Source organism: Malus domestica, chromosome 02 (assembly GCF_042453785.1).
Source record: "Malus domestica chromosome 02, GDT2T_hap1".
NCBI classification, from domain to species: Eukaryota; Viridiplantae; Streptophyta; class Magnoliopsida; order Rosales; family Rosaceae; genus Malus; species Malus domestica.
The window spans coordinates 30,511,157-30,535,128 of NC_091662.1; the positions used below are offsets into that span (position 1 = coordinate 30,511,157).

The 23,972-nt window shown below is 36.8% G+C and overlaps 1 protein-coding gene and 1 long non-coding RNA gene across 2 annotated transcripts; both read left to right on the forward strand.

Annotated features, from left to right (window-relative positions):
- Positions 1 to 399: 399 nt before the first annotated feature.
- On the forward strand, positions 400 to 1,167 carry LOC139189915 (uncharacterized). The gene is made up of 2 exons (XR_011573697.1): positions 400 to 725; positions 858 to 1,167. It is a non-coding gene; the product is annotated as an uncharacterized lncRNA (long non-coding RNA).
- A 12,292-nt stretch (positions 1,168 to 13,459) lies between these two features.
- Positions 13,460 to 15,667, forward strand: LOC103411970 (rust resistance kinase Lr10-like). The gene is made up of 2 exons (XM_029094329.2): positions 13,460 to 14,321; positions 14,469 to 15,667. The coding sequence occupies exons 1-2, from the start codon at positions 13,631 to 13,633 to the stop codon at positions 15,593 to 15,595; spliced, it is 1,818 nt and encodes a 605-aa protein (XP_028950162.1). The 5' UTR covers positions 13,460 to 13,630; the 3' UTR covers positions 15,596 to 15,667.
- Positions 15,668 to 23,972: the final 8,305 nt, after the last annotated feature.

A 23,972-nucleotide genomic window follows, 5' to 3' on the forward strand; every position in this document is an offset into this window, starting at 1 on the left:
GCTTCGCTTAAAGTTGCAGTAAGCCCGGCAAATATCCTAGGGAAAAGTCGGTCAATGGTGTCCTATAGAGAAAAGTCGGCCTTGGTGTTTGACACGGTCACTCACTCTCTCTCTCTCTCTCTCTCTCTCTCTCACATTGACGAGGGACACTGTAATTAACAAAAAAATTGTTCTTCAGAGATAGATTTTGAAATTCTTATTTTATATAAAAAAACACCTAATATTAATCATTCAAATGAAATTCCTAAAATTAAGTATAAATAATACATAATAAAAACTGAACACATACAATCAACGGTCACGATCATGAAATCCTTCGGATCCTCAGAAAAAAATCCGACGATGATCTTTTTCTGTGTAAAATAATTTGAGGGTATAATACTGGATGTGCGATTAAACCGAAGAACCCACCCACCTCCATCTTCTCCGACCAACTTGAACCCAGCCACTACTACATGTCATCCCGACAACCCACTCTCAGCTTCCCAAACCGCCATTTTTCACCCATTCACCTACCACTGCCATTATTCATTCAATCAACCCAAAACACGAGAGCCACCCCCATCTCACCAGTCGAACAGATGCAGCCACCCACCCATTTAATCCCAGTCCAAAATCAAACCCTCTCCTAAACCCACCCCAGAATCCAATAATTTCAAAAAATGGCTGATTATATCATTTCAAGAACCTCACAATTCCAAAAACTAAAAACCCACTTCAAAGATGTAATATTTTTCTCTCTTCCTCTTTTTGGGTTTTTTTTTCTTTTTTTTTATCAATTCTCTTCTGGGTTTTTGTTTACAGTGTAAAATCAACACTAATTTACTAATTTTGCTTTGATTTCAAACACTATTGAGGCGTGATAACCTGTTGCAAGCTCAGCCATGGCGGCTACTGCGAAATCTAACGGAAAAACCATCACAGACTCTGCCATTTCATCCAAGGTTCCGACAATAGCAAAACGAATAGCTGTCGCAGATTTCTTCCAACATCAATCACTACGCGAAATTAATTGTCAATGAAGACGATCCCATTCCCCTTCGAAATCTGCTGGGGAAAGAGACCTTCTTTCAGATCTGCTCTGAGACCGGTTTATGCGAGAGAGTGGTGAGCCTGACGACAGAGAGAAATAAGGGCAGGATTGGAAAATTGGAAAGTTCATTTATTGGTTACTGTTTATCCGTGTTTCTTCGAAATAAGCTGCTTTTTCCAGCTTTGGGTTTCAGTGTTTTTTAACCCATAATTTTGAAAGAAAAAAAACTGATTTTAAATGTTTATCAAACACTTAAAATGTTCCAATCTTTTTTCATACCTACTTTTTATTAAAAGTTAAGCTAAACAAAAATCAAGATTAAGTTTACTACTCTGAAGTTTCTTGCTTTTCAACATTTCATACATTGAATTTTTCTCATCCAGTGTCATATCTAAGGTGGGAATTGTGGGACACTTTTATACATCCGTTAGATTTTATGTGAATTGCGTGGCACTTTTATACATCCGTTAAATTTTTTGTGAGAACCTTCGCTGACCCACGATGCGGCATGCATGTGGACATTAAAAAAATTCAAAAAATTCAAAAAATTTTAAAATTTTAAAATTTAAAATTCAAAAATACTAAAAACCTAAACTTTTCATAATATTGAAAGACTGAATCTTTTCACAGTCAGCCAAATTTTCTTCAAATTTTAATTAGATGAAATAATGAATCTTGAACAAAGCAAAACAAAACGTAATATTGAGAGATTCAGTCATTGAAGTGGACGTGGATGTTGGGTACTCAATAGTCCAAGAATGAAAACTCTCATATCAGTTTCTATCCAAAATTTTGGAATTATGTGTGTTGCAACGATTGTCCAAAGGATTATTCTTCTTTTATTAAATTTCCATGAAAAATGAGCATGGAGCACAAAAGTTGAACGAATGATTATTCTTCTTTTATTAAATTTCCATGGAAAATGAGCATGGGGCACAAAAGTTGAACGAATGAAATTTCAACGATTTGAAAAGGGATTGTGAGTTTGACATGTCATTTTTCTTCCTCTAATGCAATCATGTTTATTAAAAGACAAAAATAAATATGACTTTACATAAGGAGAGAGAAGGAGTAGTTTTCTTTGAAAAAATCAACCATTTATTGAAGAGGATGTGGATGTTGATTGATGCGTCGTGAATACGAAAAAAAGGACCTTGAAAGGAGTTGAGACATTCATTAAAAGCTAGAAGAAAAAAAAGTTAAAAGTGTTTTAGAAAAAAAGCAAGAAAGCCTCATTTTCAAAGTTGTGGTCATTGCACAATACTTGATTAGAAGAAAACTCATAGTATTGTATTTACAATTTCAAGTCTTTATGGGGAACGAGAGAGCAAGTTTTCCAATTGGAATATGATATGAAATTTCTACATAACTATATATGACAATGAAAGAAGTCTAAGTTTCTAAATGGAAGGGCTTCCAATTGATGTGAGTTTGTTGAGAAATTAGTGAACAACAGAACAAGTTGCTTCTCCTTTGGCCTTCTAACATGATATCACAGAAAACAAGTTGTTACTAATAAATGTATCTGATTGGTGGACTTAGACGTGCGCGGTACGATTTTTGATAACTAGAGAAGATGGGCAGTGTCATGACAAAATTTATCCAAGTAGACCCAAAGGAATGACTTAGGAACTTCATATGCAGTGGGATAAAATCTTAAGCTAATTTCCTTACCTATCTTATAGGCATTAAGTAAAATGTATATGCATATTTCTAGACACACCAATTTACTTAATATTAACTTCTTTCAAATACCCATTTGCAGAAACGCAAAGCTCTCTTGCATGCTTGTTGTAATGCTTATGTAGTGCGTATCCTATATCTTATATATATATCTTACTTTTTGTGATCCATTTTTTCATCACTATGCCAAACGAATAGCAAAACGAATAGCTGTCGCAGATTTCTTCCAACATCAATCACCACGCGAAATTAATTGTCAATGAAGACGATCCCATTCCCCTTCGAAATCTGCTGGGGGAAAGAGGCCTTCTTTCCGATCTGCTCTGAGACCGGTTTATGCGAGAGTGGTGAGCCTGACGACAAAGAGAAAGAAGGGCAGGATTGGAAAATTGGAAAGTTTATTGGTTACTGTTTATCCGTGTTTCTTCGAAATAAGCTGCTTTTTCCAGCTTTGGGTTTTCAGTTTTTTTTACCCATAATTTTGAAAGAAAAAAAACTGATTTGAAATGTTTATCAAACACTTAAAATGTTCCAATCTTTTTTCATACCTACTTTTTATTAAAAGTTAAGCTAAACAAAAACCAGGATTAAGTTTACTACTCTGAAGTTTTTTGCTTTTCAACATTTCATACATTGAATTTTTCTCATCCAGTGTCATATCTAAGGTGGGAATTGTGAGACACTTTTATACATCTGTTAGATTTTATGTGAATTGTGGGGCACTTTTATACATCCGTTAGATTTTTTGTGAGAACCTTCGCTGACCCACGATGCGGCATGCATGTGGACATTGAAAAAATTCAAAAAAAATCGAAAATTTTAAAATTTTAAAATTTAAAATTCAAAAATACTAAAAACCTAAACTTTTCATAATATTGAGAGACTGAATCTTTTCACAGTCGGCCAAATTTTCTTCGAATTTTAATTAGATGAAAATAATGAATCTTGAACAAAGCAAAACAAAACGTAATATTGAGAGATTCAGTCATTGAAGTGGACGTGGATGTTGGGTACTCAATAGTCCAAGAATGAAAACTCTCATATCAGTTTCTATCCAAAATTTTGGAATTATGTGTGTTGTAACGATTGTCCAAAGGATTATTCTTCTTTTATTAAATTTCCATGAAAAATGAGCATGGAACACAAAAGTTGAACGAATGATTATTCTTCTTTTATTAAATTTCCATGGAAAATGAGCATGGGGCACAAAAGTTGAACGAATGAAATTTCAACGATTTGAAAAGGGATTGTGAGTTTGACACGTCATTTTTCTTCCTCTAATGCAATCATGTTTATTAAAAGACAAAAATAAATATGACTTTACATAAGGAGAGAGAAATAGTAGTTTTCTTTGAAAAAATCAACCATTTATTGAAGAGGATGTGGATGTTGATTGATGCGTCGTGAATACGAAAAAAAAAGACCTTGAAAAGAGATGAGACATTCATTAAAAGCTAGAAAAAAAAAAGTTAAAAGTGTTTTAGAAAAAAGCAAGAAAGCCTCATTTTCAAAGTAGTGGTCATTGCACAATACTTGATTAGAAGAAAACTCATAGTATTGTATTTACAATTTCAAGTCTTTATGGGGAACGAGAGTGCAAGTTTTCCAATTGGAATATGATATGAAATTTCTACATAACTATATATGACAATGAAAGAAGTCTAAGTTTCTAAGTGGTAGGGCTTCCAATTGATGTGAGTTTGTTGAGAAATGAAGATGAAGATGAATATTGATGTTGATGTTAGTGAACAACAGAACAAGTTGCTTCTCCTTTGGCCTTCTAACATGATATCACGGAAAACAAGTTGTTGCTAATAAATGTATCTGATTGGTGGACTTAGACGTGCACGGTACGATTTTTGATAACTAGAAAAGATGGACAGTGTCATGACAAAATTTATCCAAGTAGACCCAAAGGAAAGACTTAGGAACTTCATATGCAGTGGGATAAAATCTTAAGCTAATTTCCTTACCTATTTTATAGTATTAAGTAAAATGTATATGTATATTTCTAGATGCTGACACACCAATGTACTTACTATTAACTCCTTTCAAATACCCATTCGCAGAAACGCAAATCTCTCTTGCATGCTTGTTGTAATGCTCATGTAGTGCGTATCTAATATCTTATGTGTATAATTTTTTGTGATCCATTTTTTCATCACTATGCCAAAATCCCTTTAGAATTTGCAATTTATCCATTTGGTTATGGTAAAAAAAAAAACTCGGAATTTCATTTAAACTCGAAAATCTAGAATTGGGAAAGCAATTTTCCCTTGTTCGGCAACTTGTAGCGATAGCAAAGGCAAATTGTACCGGAAAAAAGTGGAAATTGGGGATGAAGATCCAATTTTAATTTCGTCAAAATAAGTGTAATTTCACAATTCCAACAACGTTGAGAATCACAAATGCATTGTGGGGAAATCTTGCGACCACCAAACTTTACGATTAGAGCGCCAAATTTCATGATAAAACGTAATAAGGGTTTAGGACTGCATCGTTCGCTCTGTTAACTCTCCAATCTTCGACGGGATTTTCAACTCGTGCATCATTTTTTGCTTTGTTCTAGGTCAAAGCCTACTCTTTTCTTTCTTGAATTATTTTAGCTTTGCGGGTATACTCTTTAGGCCAATTGTGAATTTTGCTAGTTATTTTTATTTTCTGATGGTCATATGTTTGTTTTTTTTTTCTTCCAATTGAGCTGTGTATTGGTTGGATCAGTAACTTTTTTTTTGGATTTTTATTTTTATTTTTATGGATTTTGGTGTTAGTTCCTTGTTATAGATGTATAGATGTTGTGGAGCAAAAAATAATCTCAAAAATCGTGGAGGTGACACACGGATTTTTGGACAAGAATGACAAAATTATCCTCGAAGCACATCATGATTCCCACGTGCATGCAACGGACAATAACGGCTCAATCATGGAAGAGTCAAAGGTGATCAATATGGTATTTATTCAAATCCCTCTCATCACTCCTCATCAATCCCTTTTTGATTTTATTCAAAAGGTAACTCCCAAAACTTCCTATTTAATTTAGGGATCATTGTCATGTTAATTGCAAGATATTATTTCACAAAATATCTTGTAATTATTCTTCAATTACCACCATGTATGGCCGGCCACTCCTCACCCTATGGGCCGGTCACTCCTCACCCTATGGGTCGGCCACTCCCTATAAATAGCCCTATTATTCCACTAATAAGGAAGCCATTTGCTACCCACAAACTCCTAAACACATTCTTTCAGAATTCTAACTTTGGCATTGGAGATTCTTAGGCCAAATCCCCCCTCCCATTCATCGTGGGCGCATAAGGCTTTTGGCCTTAGTCTTAGGTATTATTATTTTGCAGGTGCATTTTCGTCAAAGACGAAGATGGTGGAAATTTGGATCCACAAATTGGTGTTTTCATTGAGAGTTTGATTCACAAGCTCGAAGAAGACTCTCGCATTCAAAGTTTCACATTTCTCATTCATAAGTAAATTTTTCATACGTTCTTATTCCTAGAATTTTTTAAATCTTTGAATAGACGTAGGAGAGAAATACAATGGCTAGAAATTTAGAAACCACGACGAACGAAACTTCCTACGTTCAAAGATCCAGATCAAATGATGGAAATTGCGATGTAGCCCCACCACGACGATCCACGAAGCTCAACGTAGTGGCAAAATGAGTAACTTGGCCACCACGGAGTACCACCACCACCATAGCCAAGGCAACCCATGTTGCAGTGGGGAGTGGGACAACTCCATGGCAGCAAGGCCACGAAGCAACAACAGATGCCATCTTGCAGTAATGAGCCCAAGCCTGTGTCACAAGGTAGTCAACCCAGCGCTAGGTAACCTAGATCTAGTAGGCCCACGACGTTGCCATAGTAGCTGAGGCCTAAAGCAAGGCCCAAGCAGCTGCGACTGCGGCAAATGGAGCAACACAACACTGGCGGGGCCAATGCACCCTTGGCCTAATGCCAAGCAGGCTAAATCGCACCACACCCACTATTCAAACTAACCCTAAGTTGAGTAAGTAGCATTGAAGGTTGTCAACCGCAAGGCGTTGAAGTACGAATAAAGTTACACACCCCGCACATGACTTGGCCCACTTCCGCGGCCCAACTTGCTCGCAAGGTCCACCTAGTGATCCCGACCAGTCGAAGGCCAGTTCAATCATCCCATCTTCAGATTTCTGGACTGACGATTGAATCGGGGGTATTTTCACCCCGATTTTCTACAGATTTGACATATCTCAACACAAATCTCGCACTTGGAGTCCATTGCACTTCCATTACTCAAGGAGACGCATACCATTTAAGATCTTCCATCCCAAATGGCGAACAACACTTGTCTTGACAAGTCATAGAGTTGACATGCACTTTTGCGCAGTAGACGACCTTAGTGAATCAGCTTTTGCAACGCACAAAGATGCAGTATGCCCCAGACGATGTGTCCCGAAGCAGGACAAGTATAGACGACGATTCTCTCCAGCAGCGTCCCAACAAGCAGCCGCTCGACTAGCCACGAACCGAGCATTCTGGCAGTGTACACTCCCGTCTAGGTCCTCAAGAAAGCATATACTCTCATCTTAGCGCGCGGATGAGCGTGCACTCCTGGTTAGGCCTACGGACGAGCATACATTCACGGTTGGGACCATACTCTTATAATTAACATGGACAACCTGCTAGACGAAGTGTTCATTCGCGGCTAGGCTCGCAAAGAGCATTTTCCACCTCATATTGGAGTAAGCAGCACAGAAGACGAAGATAAGCAGTCAATTAATCTGGCTCAAATTCAATCGGCCACCTGTAAGTAACTAGCTCGCCTGCCAAGAACGTACCATATGCAATGTAGCCACGACATAGACTAGCTGAGCACAACGATGAGCAACCTAGACTAACAGGTTACGACTGGGGGTAGCCAGAAGCTTCACTGCCCCAATATAGGTAAATTTAGAAAGAAGTTGAGAGGCTTCTGACAGAACGATTGTGCGATTTCCAACGCAATGAAGCTACTGACAAGGCGCTTAAACGATACACGACCAACATAAACGGGTCACCTTTTATTGACAAGATTGAGCAGACAGAACCATCCTACATACACTGGCGGATACAAATATTACTTCTATTTTAACATACGCATCAACTCAGCCTAATGGCGTGTCGAGGGCAAATGGGTTCCAGAATGGCACACTAACCCAACCACCAAGAACCAGGGCCAAATCTTATTTTCATCACTCCACACGATTCAATGCTTGAGCATCACATCACCAGTAATAGAGCACCGCAGACCTAATGGTCCAATTCCTCCTGATGCACACAAGCTCACCCCAGCTCCACGCTCAAAGCCGTGCCTACCTGCTCCACAACACTCAGCCACCCTTGATTTGTCACCATGGCTCACAGTTATGCCAATTTTGCACCACAGCTCCCAGCCGTGCTAATCTTGCCATGCGGCTTTTAACTACGTTAACCAAGCCCACGATACTTCATACTTCAAAACATCCAATGACGAAGTAGAACATGAGGCTCTACTAGCAGCCCCTGCTAGTGAAAGGCTTTGCGGTGAAGAGGCTTCCAATCCATTCAAATTCTCAGTTGACCACCTGTTGGGTTTTACGGCTCAAAATTAGGATGATGCAAAAAAAATTGTGTTACCTATTTGGTTTTGGTGTCGTATTTGGGTTTGGATTTTGACCTCTTAGTTGGTTTCCTTGGTGGAGAGATTTTGTTAATTACCTATTTGATTAGGATTTGGATTTACTTCCTATTAAGATTCTTATTGTAACCTAAGTCTTATGCACTATAAATAGGACCTCAGGGTTAGTGTATTTTGTGTGGCTCATTCGTGTGGCAATTTGGTGAGAGTCAATTTGTGAGTTTGTGAGTTAGAGAGCAATTTGGGAGAATCTTCTCCGTTAGTTTTGGGTTCTCTACTCGTTTGGTTTAGGGTTTGTAATTTGTGGGATTTGGATTGTGAGAGTTTAAACACTATTTTGTAATCTCCGTTTGTTTAGTGAAATTTCTTGTCATGCTTCGCTCGTGGACTTAGATTTTACACCGAACCACATAAATCTCTTGTGTTAGTTTGAGATTGTTTGTTTTAGTTTTCACCTACAACGTTGATATCGGTACTTTGCTATAATTTGCTTTCCTTTGCTCATAAAAGTACGACAAGTGGTATCAGAGCCCAGCTTTCGGCTTGGGCTTTTCTTGGCAATCAATATGAAGCCTTCTGTGTCGTCGGTGAAAGTTGATATTGAAAAGTTCGATGGCAATGACTTTGGTATTTGGCAATTGAAGATGCGTGCTTTGTTAATTCAACAAGAGCTTTTAAAAACGCTAAAGGGTGTGAAGGCTTTCCTGAATTCGTGGACTGATGAAGAAAAACAAAGAAGTTATGGAGCGGGCACTTGGAACAATCCTGCTGACTTTATCGAATGAAGTCTTGCGTCAAGTTGGTAGCATCAAATCTGCACCGAAGTTGTGGCTAAAATTGGAGAGTTTGTATATGACCAAATCCCTTGCTAAATGGTTGTATTTGAAGAAAAGTTTGCGTACTCTTCGTATGGATGAAGGTACGTCAATTCATAAGACCAAATCCTTATTGCTGCCAAAAGTCCTCAACAGTTCCAAGGGAGATGGGTAAGAGTTCGTAATAGTGAGAGATTGAATCTTTTCACACTTGGCCAAATTTTAATTTTAATTAGATGAAACAATGAATCTTGAACAAAGCAAAACAAAATTTAATACTGAAAGATTGAGTCATTGAAGTGGACGTGGATGTTGGGTACTTAACAGTCCAAGAATGAAAACTCTCATATCAGTTTTTATCCAAAATTTTGGAATTATGTGAGTATTGCAACGATTGTCCGAATGATTATTCTTCTTTTATTAAATTTCCATGGAAAATGAGCATGGGGCACAAAAGTTGAACGAATGAAATTTCAATGATCTGCAAAGGGATTGTGAGTTTGACATGCCATTTTTCTTCCTTTTATGCAATCATGTTTATTAAAAGACAAAAATAAATATGACTTTACATAAGCAGAGAGAAAGAGTATTTTTCTTTGAAAAAATCAACTATTTATTGAAGAGGATGTGGATGTTGATTGATGCGCCGTGTGAATAGGAAAAAAATGACCTTGAAGGGAGACAAGACATTCATTAGAAGCTAAAAAAAAGTTATAGTGATTTAGAAAAAAGAAATTTTAACGAAATATTTCCGGTATTGTTCACTCTTTACGAAAAACCACATTTTTACATTTCCTGGCTACTATTCACTACACCTTTATTTATCATTTTTCATTAAAACTAAATTTGTTTTTGAACTTTTCGTTAGTTTCCTTTAGAAAAAAGCAAGAAAGCCTCATTTTCAAAGTGGTAGTCATTGAAACAATACTTGATTAGAAGAAAAGTCATAGTATTGTATTTACAATCTCAAGTCTTGAGGGGTAACGAGAGTGCAAGTTTCTAATTGGAATATAATATGAAATTTCTACATAACAATATATGACAAAGAAAGAAGTCTAAGTTTCTAAGTGGAAGGGCTTCCAATTGATGTGAGTTTGTTGAGAAATGAAGATGAAGATGAATATTGTTGTTGATGTGAGTTAGTGAACAACAGAACAAGTTGCTTCTCCTTTGGCCTCTAACATGATATTACCGGAAAACAAGTTGTTACTAGTAAATGTAACTGACTGGTGAACTAAGACATGCGGTACGATTTTTGATAACTAGAGAAGATGAATAGTGTCGTGACAAAATTTATCCAAGTAGACCCAAGGGAAAGACTTAGGAACTTCATATGCAGTGGGATAAAATCTTAAGCTAATTTCCTTTTTAATCTTATAGTCATTATGTAAAATGTATATGCATATTTCTAGATACATACACACCAATGTACATAATATTAACTCCTTTTAAGTAGTCATTTGCAAATCCCTCTTGAGTGCTCTTTGGAATGCTCATGCGGTGCCGTTCTAATCTCTTATATATAACTTTTTGTGATCTGTTTTTTCATCAATATGCCAAAATCCCTTTAGAATTTGCAACTTATCTTTTTGGTTACGGTAAAAAAAAACTCGGAATTTCATTTAAACTCGAAAATCTAGGGATGTGAAAGCAATTTTCTCTTGTTCGACAACATTTAGCGAGAGCAAAGGCAAATTGTACAGGAAAAAGTTAGAAATTGGGGATGAAGATTCCCAATTTTAATTTCGTCTAAATAAGTGTAATTTCACAATTCTAACTACGATGAGAATCACAAATATATTGCAGGGAAATCTTGCAACAGCCAAACTTTACGATTAGGGTGCCAAATTTCGTGATAAAACCTAATAAGGGTTTAGGGCTGCATTGTTCACTCTGTTAACTCTCCAAATCTTCGACGGATTTTCGGCTCGTGCATCATCTTCTTGCTTTGTTCTAGGTCAACGCCTCTACTCTCTTCTTTCTTGAATTATTTTAGCTTTTTAGGTAGGCTCTTTATGGCTGTTGTGAATTTTGCTAGTTATTTTTATTTTCTGATAGTCATTTGTTTGTTGTGCGTTTTTCCTTCCAATTGAATTGTGTATTGGTTGGATCTGTAACATTTATTTTTTATTTTATTTTATGGATTTTGGTGTTAGTTCTTTGTCATGGATGTTGTCCCTTTGAAGGTTAACAATAGCCAAGACTAAACATGATGATATTGTTAATTACTTTCTCATGATACTAATGCCATATTGTTCTCTCTTTTGCACTTACAAGTGAAGAGAAATATCCTAGACCCTAACTGGATATGTTATTGTCATGGTCATGCATTGGTATGGTAACAATATGTTTGGATAAGGAAAATAAACTTAGAATTTGACAAAAGATAGAATTTATAAATTGATACAATCAATTCCTTTGTTTAGATTCATAAACATAGAAATTTAAACTTTCCGTGTGAGAAAAAACTTGGAATTTGGGACCTTCAATTCTCATGTTTAAATTTTATGTAAATAGGTGTCATTTCTAAATTTCAGCAAGTGAGAATTTAAAAATAACAAACATGTATTCAAATTTCATTCCTCTTTTAGGTTAACCAAACAAGAAATTTTATAAATTCTAGAAAATAAAATTTCGTTATTTCAATTTCTGTTATTTTAAAATTAGTAATCTTAAATTTTCCCATCCAAACAAAGAGTTTCCTTGTCATAGAACTTTCAATTGGGATCAAGGAAGACAATCTTTTCACAACTGATTATTCTCACCAAATTTTATTATTATTTTAAAGCAGATCAATACCAAACTTCAAAAGCAAAGTAGGAAGGCTAAAATTAAGGTGAAGAACCTACTTCCACTAATTACCATGGGAGGGGGAGAGAGAGAGAGAGAGAGAGAGAGAGAGAGAGAGAGAGAGAACCAAGCGAGAGAGAAGAGAGAGAAAACACCAAGTAGTATTATAATATAGGTGGGGTTAAATCACCTTTCGTGAAGTTGCGGTAAGAGCAGCTCCAGCGGGAGGTCCAGCTTGATGGACCGGTGAGATTTCCTACCCAATAGCCCCAGCTCCTTGCTCCAGCCCATGCGGGCGATTGGGCTGAGGGGGTGCCCGAGTGAGAGGCCTGACTCGAATCGGTAGCCTGAGAGCTTGAGGCCAAATGATGCATGGACGTCAGCCACGTTATAAGAAGGAAGCATAAACTATGAATAATGATAGAGATTTAGATTTTGGTGTGTGATTTCATCGGATGGATGGTGGGTTATATGGAGGAAAAAAAAAAGATTAGGTTGTAGATAATGCCACGTGGCATGCCGTCATTCGTTAAAAATCTGATCGAAATCTATCATCAAAGATTTTAAACAGATTATGACACGTGACGCAACGTGATTGGTTAAAAATCTTATCAGAAATCTATCCTTAACGATTCTGAAAAGGTAACGAGATGGGGCACGACGGCATTGGATAAAAATCTTATCGAAATCTATCACCAAAAATTATCTTTTTGGATAATGACACGTGGTGCAACGAGAACGATTAAAAATCTTATCCGAAATTACAAATAGAATTATTTTGTATTATTTTATAAAATAAAAATACTAATATTTTATTGCCTATTGACATGACTATTCAATTATGGGTGTGGAGATGCAGAAGATAATTATTATTAATTAAAGGTAATTATTGTTCATTGGAGGGGATTGAATATGAAGTTGCAGTAGAAGGCCTTTGTCACAGCAATAGGCAGTTACTGTTCTAAGGACTTCTATCCTAGAACAGAGACAAAAACACCAAGTAGTATTATAATATAGGTGGGGTTAAATCACCTTCCGTGAAGTTGCTGTATGGACTTCTATCCTAGAGAAAAGTCGGTCAATGGTGTTTGACACAGTCAGTCAACGACAAAGACAGAATTGTGTAACCATAATTCTCTCTCTATCTCTTTTTCATTAACGGAGGACAGTGTATAATTACTACGTATATATCTCTGCTCAATTATTGAAAAGAAAAATCCATGTGCATTATTTTTATTATTATTATCTCAGAAATGCAGAAATTGATTATCTCTTCCTTCTGCATATTGATACTGGTTTTCTTCAAACTAGTTGAAGCAAGCCAATATGTGTGCGCGAAATCCAACTGTAGCAATGATCAAGGCCCGGCTAATTTCCTTAGGAGGGAGAGAGAGAGAGGGGAGAGAGAACCAAGTGAGCGAGCAGAGAGAGAAAACACCAAGTAGTATTCTAATGTTGGTGGGGTTAAGTCACCTTCCATGAAGTTGCAGTAAGGACTTCTATCCCAGAGAAAAGTCAGTAAATGATGTTGACACAGTCCGTCAACGACAAAGACAGAATTGTGTAACCATAATTCTCTCTCTATCTCTTTTTCATTAACGGAGGACAGTGTATAATTACTACGTATATATCTCTGCTCAATTATTGAAAAGAAAAATCCATGTGCATTATTTTTATTATTATTATCTCAGAAATGCAGAAATTGATCATCTCTTCCTTCTGCATATTGATACTGGTTTTCTTCAAACTAGTTGAAGCAAGCCAATATGTGTGCGCGAAATCCAACTGTAGCAATGATCAAGGCCCGGCTATCCATTTCCCATTGAACATCAGGCGCACACATCATTGTGGAAATTCTGGGCTTGAATGCAATGGGAGATATGAGCAGCAAATACTAATAAAATTATTTGTCAAAGACACAGATTACAAGCGTCAGGAAATCCAAGTCTATTCCCCAAGTAACTGCCTGCTGCTAAAGCTTGTTGAAATCCCAAACATGCCACCCTCTCCCTTCGTGCCAGTAGTCGATTACATGATTAATTTCATAAACGTTACCTTATTCAGTTGTCCTACTTCTGTTGCAATACGAGATACGTATGGTTGTCAAGTCCCCTGCCTTGGCGACCGTGGCAAGAGAACTTATGCCATTGATTCTGGGGTTTATTTTGAAACTCTCTTCCAGAATCTAGAATCCTGTACAAAAATGTATGATGTTTTATCAGTTCCAATAGCCGATGAATATTATGTTTTTCGTTTCAAATGGTCTATACCAAATTGCAGAAAATGTGGAGAGGGAAAGAAGTGTGAATGGCAGAACAATGAAATTAAATGTCTTCCCTGGAGGAAACCAAGTAAGGATAACATATGTATTCATTGCTAGTTTTAAACATCTTTACATTTATGTCTTAGTAATTATTATTTGAAGGATGTTGTCCAATCCATTTTTACTAGGAATATTACCTGACAGTCTCGTTTAAATTCGCAATGATCTTCTACAGGCAACACATGGAAAAAAGTGGTTACAGGTGGAATCCTGTGTGCTTTGCTTCTTGTTCTACTGACGATTGCAGCATATCGGGTATATAGCGCTGATAGAAAGGAGAAAGAGAGTCGATTAAGAATTGAAAGATTCTTGGAGGACTACAAAGCACTCAAACCAAGCAGGTATTCGTACGCAGATATTAAGAGGATTACAAATCAATTCAAGGACAAGTTGGGCGAAGGAGCCTATGGAACTGTCTTCAAAGGAATGCTCTCTTCTGAATTCTTCATTGCTGTCAAAGTCCTCAACAGTTCCAAGGGAGATGGGGAAGAGTTCGTAAATGAAGTGCGAACGATGGGTCATATCCACCACGTAAACGTGGCTCGCTTGGTTGGATTTTGTGCTGATGGATTTGTACGAGCTCTTGTTTACGAGTTCTTCCCCAATGGTTCCCTGCAGGATTTCATTTCATCTGCAGATAGTAAGAATTCATTTCTTGGTTGGGATAAGCTACAAGATATTGCCCTAGGCATAGCCAAAGGAATTGAATATCTTCACCAGGGATGCGATCTACGAATCCTGCATTTCGACATCAAACCCCATAATGTTTTGCTAGACCAAAACTTCACTCCAAAAATTTCTGATTTTGGTTTGGCCAAGTTATGTTCCAAGGATCAAAGCTTGGTGTCCATGACTACAGCAAGGGGGACCATGGGCTACATTGCACCTGAAGTGTTCTCCAGGAATTTCGGAAATGTGTCGTACAAGGCAGATGTTTATAGCTTTGGAATGCTACTGCTTGAGATGGTAGGAGGAAGGAAGAATATTGGTTCAATTACGGATAACACTACAAATGAAATTTACTATCCACAGTGGATTTATAATCTTCTAGAGGAAGGGGATGACCTACGAATCCACATTGGGGAAGAAGGAGATGGTAAAATTCCAAAGAAACTTGCAATTATAGGGCTATGGTGTATCCAGTGGCACCCGTCGGATCGTCCTTCCATGAAAATAGTGGTTCAGATGTTAGAAGGAGGAGGAGAAAGCTTGAGTATGCCGCCTAATCCCTTTGTGCCTACTGGTTCTACAACTAGGAATGCAAGACACCTAGAGCTAGAAGCTATTGCTGAATTAGAGTAAAATGTATATGCAGATATGTAGACGTATAGATATAGTAATATTTATATTGAATAAGAGGCCGTTTGATAACCATTTCGTTTTCAGCTTTTAATTTTTATTTTTCACTTTTTTGAAAACTAAAAACTAAAATCTTGTTTGGTAAATACTTTTAGTTAAAAAAAAATGAAGACTGAGAACTAAAATGTGAAAGCTCAAAGGAAGTAGATTAAAAGTAGTTACCAAACAAACCGGAATCTCAATAATAAAAAAAGATTGAATTGCACAATGCAATCCAAACCAATCAAAACATTAAAATAGCAAAAAAAATTAAAATTCTAGTTGATTAGATTCTAAACATAGTAAAAATGAACAGATCCGATGAAAAAACAAAAAATTCTCAGATAAAAATAGGGATAAAGTAAAATATTTATAAATAGCTCTTTGTCTCTTATGCCATCAATTATTTCTATAGTATATACACGTTTTTGGAAAAATTAGGTTCCCATCCCTTATTTTCATATTACATTGATTGAAATCTTATTATTTTTCTATTTTAGATCAAGGTCCCTTGACTTATTCTATGTCATCATTTTAGTATTTAAAATATTACACGTTATCATAAACGAAATCTCATCCCTTTCTGCATTTAAGGCAAAATAAACTATATGAGTAAGTTTAAAACAAGGAAAATCCATTTGAACTCCTCCATTCTTCTTCTTCTCTTATAAACATCTGGAATCTACAACACCCCAAACCCAATTTTCTCCATTTTTTCTCCTTTCCTGAATTGATCCAATGCATATATGTTGAATAAACCTATTGTGATTAAAATACAAATTAGCATCAATGGTTTTATTGGCTTGTGAGATTTGTGTGGCATAGGCAAGGCAATGCAGGCATCGTTTTCTCAAGGAATCTGGTTGATTCAAACATGCAGAGACTGTAGAGTGAGTGGGCTATGTGAAAACTGTACCATTCTGAAGTCATTTTCTTTTGTTCTTTATATTTTTTTTTCTTTTTCTTTTATTATTATATATTAGTCTTGGTTATTCAATGCCTGGTTGGCTACACTTATATCCATGGGTACATTTTTAATCTACATGTTTCGTTCTAATATATCTATTGCTATAATATGTTTTGGTTGGTTCAAATTTGTTTTACATAAATATATGGGTACAAAGTTTTTGGAGAATATTATGTAAAATGGTTTTTAAGGTTGCTGCATTTTACGTACCCACATATGCATGTCTATAAAACAATGTGGTATGATGTACATTCTTTTCTTTGAGTTTTTAAATGTACCCATGAGTTTTTTTGTAAATTCGGTATGTACCCATATGCTATTTATGTTATGGGTACATACATTATTTTTGGTCTAAGTTCAGGGTACATTGCTTTTGTATGTATGAATTCAAGGGGTACATTATTTCCCTTAATACTACTCAATAAAATTCACAAAATATGTGTAGTGTGCATGATTTTTTATTGTAGAAATTGTTTTTTTTTAAGTCTCATAATTCATGAAATTTGTACATATATGATCCCATAAATTTTTTAATTTTATTAAATTTCTTTTAGACTTGATCGATTGATTGAATCTCATCATACTAGGATTTTGAATTACATAAATTCTTGGATTTAAATCCCTTAAATGTTGGACTGCAATCAATATTTTAAATTATAGTTTTTTATTTAAGATATCAAAAAGATGACATGGAAATATAGTAATACTAAAATGCTGAGGTGTACAAAGTCAAAGGACTTTGATCAAAAAATAAAAAACAATAAGATTTCAATCTAACAATTAAATTGACTAGGGACCGGAACCAAAATGACCCTAGATTTTTATTGAGTTTAATCTTAATCAAAAAAAGACTTCTTGTATCACAGAAAATACAAGAACCATTATTTGAATGAAATAAAAGCTATGGGATGGAGATATAAATGGATCATTTTATTCACAATCGGATTATATTTATTTGATACACTATTGTCAATATGAATGTTGAGAAAAGACTACAAAAGAAAAAACAATTTATAAATATAACTAACAATTCCAATTTCAATCAATTAGACAATTAGATAATACATCAGTAAACGCGGGGTGACTCAGTGGTTAGAAACGAATTTTAGGCTCGTATTCTATACAATACGTCTTGGGTTCGATTCCTGACAATGGTGAATCACGCGACGGTAGATATAGGGGTGTTGTTGGAAGTTTTGAGACTCAAGTCCTTTATATAGATTTAGTGCTTTAGTTTAGTAATTAGAATATGGGTCATTTGGAAATGGATTGAAGGTTTGGGCCTTATGGTTGTGTGGATTAGGCTTGTATAATATAGCCTAAATACAATTAATATTAATTAATCAAGACAAGGGCCTTGGGCCTTACTTGGGGCCTTGGAATTTAAAATTAATCTGATTCATTAATTTTAATTTTCGGATTAAGTTTTTAATTAATTTATTATTAATTAAAAACGTTTTGATTAAAAGACACAGCTCTTAGAAAAGAGTTATGAACCTTCAAATACACTGAACTGGTATTTGAAAGGGTGTGAAACAACCTATATATCTGCAATCCATGGTATCCAAATAAATCATCTTTTCTTCTTCCTTTTCTTCCGTACAAACTTTCCAGAGAGAGTAAACACACAAAGCAATTCGCTAGAATTCTATAATTTAGTGCGGGTTATAGGATTAGGTAGTTGTATCCTGGTCGAGCAGACGTTATAGAACCACAAGCACAAGAGTGGGACGGAATTACTGTTCGAATGACATAGCTTTTACGTTAGCCTCTACCTTCTGTAATCAAGTTAGTACCGTTGACATTCTTATATTAATTTCTGTATTTATTGTATACTTTTCATTTTGTATAGCAAGTACCTTTTGTTAAATAAAAATTGTGAATTTCAAGTTCTGTTTATTTCTGTTATTCTGTTTATTTCTGAATTGTTCTCCAACACCCCTATATCTACCGTCGCGTGATTCACCATTGTCAGGAATCGAACCCAAGACGTGTTGTATAGAATACGAGCCTAAAATTTATTTCTAACCACTGAGTCACCCCGCGTTTGATTATATTTCACTTAGACTTATCTTGCGGTATAGCATGTCATCCCCGCCCAAGTTTTTCTGTTGGCATTGAGTTTGGGATACCAAAACTTGCCAAACAAAGTAGATTGATTAGTAAGCGAAGCTAATTATTCGACTAAACATTGTTTAGAATTTTAATTAAAAGAAACAATATGAATCTGTTTATTTTTTTTTTTGACAAACTATAACGTTAAGGAGTTAAATTGTTAGTTATTAAGAGTACAATGATAGGTGAGGATCGAACCTCCACCAGAGTGCATAGACATTATTGGTTCTACAACTGCGGTAAATCACATAAAACAAAACGTAATACTTTGAGGATGGAAGACACTTCGTGGATAGCGGGCAATCAACACTATCAGTTGCTATCCAAAACTTGGAATTATGTTTATTGTCCGAAGGATTTTTCTTCCATTAAATTGCTAAGGAAGATGAGGATGGGTGGAGTGTCTAAATGTCAAGGTTGACAAGAACGTGTATGGTGTTCAGCTTGCGATTGAGATTTGTTAGAGTGGCACAACAAACCACATAAAATTTTCTAAATGATAAGCTTGAGTATAATTTTTTATCACGTATTTATCTTTAAAATCATTATAATTAGATTTTCTCTTAATTAATATAGACCGTTAGATTCATCTAATGACCCAAGTTTTTTTCCTCTTTTCTTTCCACTCTTTTCCATTCACCGTGTAGCAGTCGTTCTTCCCCAACTACGTTTCTTATTTTTCTTCACAAAAAATTTGTAGAAAATATTAAGAAAAGAAAAGTCATCAATATCAGACTCGACCAGGTAATCGTTCCAACCTTCCCAGCAACTCTCAGTCTTAACTAGGCACCAAATTTTCTCCGCCACCTAACTCGTCATTCATTCATGGGTGTTTCAAGCTTGGTGAAAATTGATAGAGTTCCATGTGTGTACACGGATGTGAACATATTGGCCACTCTCTAAGAATGAGTCATTGGAAAAGTTGAAGGAAAGATGTAACCGATGAAATTAATGGATTGGAATTACAATGAAGTCTGTGTTGGTTTATCACAAAGAACCCAGATACAAAATTTTAAAAGCAAACAATTTCAACTTCTCAAATATTATCTAACAAACTTTCAATGAAATGTTGCTCATAATTGAAAAAAGGTTGACGAAGGACGGAGTTGGGGTTATTTTAGATGAGGAAGAGTTAAAAGAAGGAAGCACCATTTAATTAATAAAAGTGATTGGAGAAATGGTAATTCAATGGTGGGCGTTTTTAAGGTGTGGACCTTGTATCACACCCTGATCCCAACATACATTGAGGATCGACACGTGACATGGGGACATAGGGGACAAAAATCTTACATAAGATACAGAATGAAATACTATATAATATCCCAAAATGAATATGATAGTGGGTTCACCCCTATAAAATACATACGAGTTTGTACATTCACAAAAAAATAAAAAAAATAAAAATAAATAAAAATAAAAAACACACACACAACTCTCGCTAGGCCAAGACTTGCCCATGGTGCTCAAAGGAAAGTCCCAAAAGAAATAGTACAATGAAGGATAAAGGGGTAACCTAAACACTCCAAGTCTCTGATCTCTGCACTGCTACCCCCACCGGCTCCTCGTAATCTACTCAGACCTGTCACATGTACAAACAGTGCCTACATTGTGGGAATGGTGCACCAGGCAAACAAAAACCCGGATAAGCTGCAAAACTCGTGTGAGTGACAATAATGCAACGTATGTGATAATCAAGAAAAACAGACCATCGATCACAGTTTATAAATCTCAAATATAACTTCATACTTATGAAATCATAATCAAGTCACTGAAAACTTCGAATGAGTCACCCAGACATCTAACGACTTTTCTAAATCAAATCTCAGAGATTCCCAAAACTATCGTTCACAAATACACTAAAAACTAGGGCTAGAGTGACACAGTTCAGCCAAAGCCTACATAAGTAACCAAATAAGAAGTGGCCCCCCATAGCGGATTAACCAAGCAGAGCCACTCCTGAGAAAGTAACCAAGTAGGTAGTGACCCCCATCACGGATTAACCAAGCAGAGTCACTCCTACGAAACTGTTAGGTAGTGATCACCCATTACGGATTAACCAAGCATGATCACCCCTAAGCACGTATGGCCATACCTAAGAAATAAGGATCGCCCATCGCGGATTAACCAAGCACGATCCAAAAATATTATGGGTCCCCTATCGCCGATTAACCAAGCATGACCATCCATGTACCACTGCTACATGGTGTAAATTCGGTGTCACCTAACCTCGTGACACTAGGGTAACGGTCCTCTAGTAGCCCTCACGTTTTTCAAACATTTCAAATATATAATTTAAAACACAATTCATAAACATTTCGAATAGGGAAGTCACATAGTGTTTAATAATGTAGGTCAATGGCAAACTTTAAAAACAATTATTTAGCATAAAACATATTTTAGAAATCCATGCTGTATCCACAAAGTATACTAGCACGGGAGATTTTCAGGGTAATAACTCTATCACATATATTAAAGTCACTCACCTGGAGTCCGCACTAACGCACCCTGGCACGAATATCAAGACGTCGCGTACTATCATCTGCAACATCCCACATCGACCAACGAAGAGGGGGTGATGTGCCTTCTATGTACATGCCCACCTCCATAGCATGAGGCATTTTGGGAGCTCACTGGCTTCATATTCCATCGGAACTCCAAAGTTAAGCAAGTTTGGGCGAGAGTAGTCCCAGGATAGGTGACCCATTGGAAAGTTATTGTGTGAGTTCCTAGAAACAAAACCGTGAAGGCGTGGCCCGAGGGGGCCCAAAACGGACAATATTGTGCTACGACGGAATCGAGACTGAGATGTGACAGAATGGTATCAGAGCCACTCTGCCGTGTGGTGCGAGTGTGCCGACGAGGACGTCGGGCCCCTAAGGGGGGTGGATTGTAACATCCCACATCGACCAACGAAGAAGAGGTGATGTGCCTTATATGTACATGCCCACCTCCATTTAGCACGAGGTCTTTTGGGAGCTTATTGGCTTCGGGTTCCATCGGAAATCTGAAGTTAAGCGAGTTCAAGCAAGAGCATTCCCAGGATGGGTAACCTACTGGGAAGTTCTCGTGTGAGTTCCCAGAAACAAAACTGTGAGAGCGTGGCCAGGGCCCAAAGTGGACAATATCGTGTTATGGCGGAGCCGAGATTGGGATGTGACATTGTCACCTAAGACAAAGTACAGATCCACATTTAGAGTTCTTCAAGTATTCACATAATAAAAAATTTCCATACGCCCCCTACAACTAATGAACAGAAATCGAGACACGTTGACAAAAAGTCAACCGTCGATCAACGGTAGGGTCCACAACCCTACATAACTCGATCCGCAATATCCAACCACTGTATTTGTGATTCATAAGTTCATAAGGTCTTCAAATCCTACCTACAATAACATACTAAACTTTGGTGATGATCTAATGGTCGAATCATCATTTGCTATAATGTTCAAATGACGCAAATTCATCAATCAGATGTCAAATATGGAATCAGACATCGAATTTAGCTTAGGAATGTCAAGTGGTGTCTCGAGCACGCACCGCCGTGCGCAACAGCTGGCAACCTAGATTCGTCGGAAAAATCACCTAATTCCAAAATGAATGTTGTGAGACGTGGAGTAAATTGTATACCTGTGAAGAAGCCCAATTTGGCCGGGAAGTGGCCTGAAATCACTTTAGACCGTCGGAAACCCTAAAATAGGTGAATCTCGATTCGTCATCCCCGGTATTCCACCGTTCTCAAACTTGTTTAGGGTTTGCTCATGGTCTCAAAAGAATGCTAATGATGGTGGTGATTGAAAGAGAACGTTTCAGAAATAGTGAATCACCAATGAGGGTTTCACGAAACCGACATGGGTGTTCCTCGTGGAACCAAGACCAAATCTCAACGGTTTTGGCTAGAAATGGATGCTGGGATGTCATGGTGAAGTTTGGTAGTGATGGGAGGTTGAAGAAAGACAAAAAAAATCGACAAAAAAATCGTCGTCGGAGTCGCAAGAAACGAGTTAGAAAAATGAGTCGTCGGGTCTGAAACGTCGAAGGCTTTTGAGACAACTACTTACTCTCTCTTCTCTGATTAGTCACTCCACTCACTCTCTCATTTGATTGGTCCAGCCTTCCCACATGGTGGGAGTTCCCTCATATAGTAACCCAAAATTTACTATTTAAATCTGGTATTGAACGTCCGTAACTTTTTCGTTATGGTTTCGATTCGCAAACGGTTTTCACCTATGCGCTCGTATGATCGAATTATACTCAAAAACATTAATTATGACCTCGAAAAGGTCTACGAGTTTTAAAAGATTAATTACAAAAATTCACACCTTGTAACTATACGATTCAAATCCTAAAATTAACGGAATTAAAATAAACTAAAAATAATGTAAACACGAAATACAGACTTTAATAATGAAATACGTAATTAATAGTGGAATTCCGGGGATGGGATTTCACAACTTGCGTCCGGACCTTCAATGCGGATCAAAATCCAAAGGTCGTGATCTGACGAGCTCATGCATAGAACAGAGTTGTTGTGACCCAATGCAATTCAAAACTTTTATGTTTTTTTATTTACTGGGTACGTTTTTTATTTACTGGGTACATTTTTGCAAGACGTTAAAGAAAGCGCTTCTTGGGAGGCAACCCATGTATTCAAAAAAGGAAGATCTATGAATCGCTCTACAATTAGTTTTGCGTTTCTAAAAACCTTCCCTTTTCTGCATTTCTATTTTGCCATGATTGTCATTTTTTATTTTTGTTGTTTATTTAATTATTTTTGGGTGTGGGTTTATTTTTGAAACATTGACAGATATGCAAGATATTCTTACATTCATTTTCATGAAAAAAAGAAAAGGGAACATTAAGCAGGAAATTACAAGAGGGAGCCTTCACAAAGGCTGCTTAGGAGAAGTCTCAGTAGTCGGCGGAGCCCCAGAAGAAGGAGGCAGCGGAGGTTGATCATTTGGAGCTTCAGTACGCGGTGCAGCCCCAGAAGACGAATGCAAATGTTGTTGGAACAAACCCACAAACCGCTGATGATCAAGTAAAATCTGACAATCAGATTCCTGCATCTGGTCAATCTTCCTCTTCATGTTTGTAGCATAATTATGTGCGAGCCTGTGCAACTGTTTATTCTCATGCTTAAGCCCTCTAATCTCCTGCTTAAGACTCATCACTTCAGCCGCCAATGATTCAACTTGACGGGTTCGGGCAAATAGGCGTTGGGCCATATTAGACACGGAACGTGCGCACTGCACACTGAGA

Coding starts and splice junctions, on each gene's coding strand:
- LOC103411970 (XM_029094329.2), top strand. CDS start 13,631: ATGTGCATTATTTTTATTATTATTATCTCAGAAATGCAGAAATTGATC. Junction 14,322..14,468: donor TCTTCCCTGGAGGAAACCAA/GTAAGGATAACA, acceptor GATCTTCTACAG/GCAACACATGGAAAAAAGTG.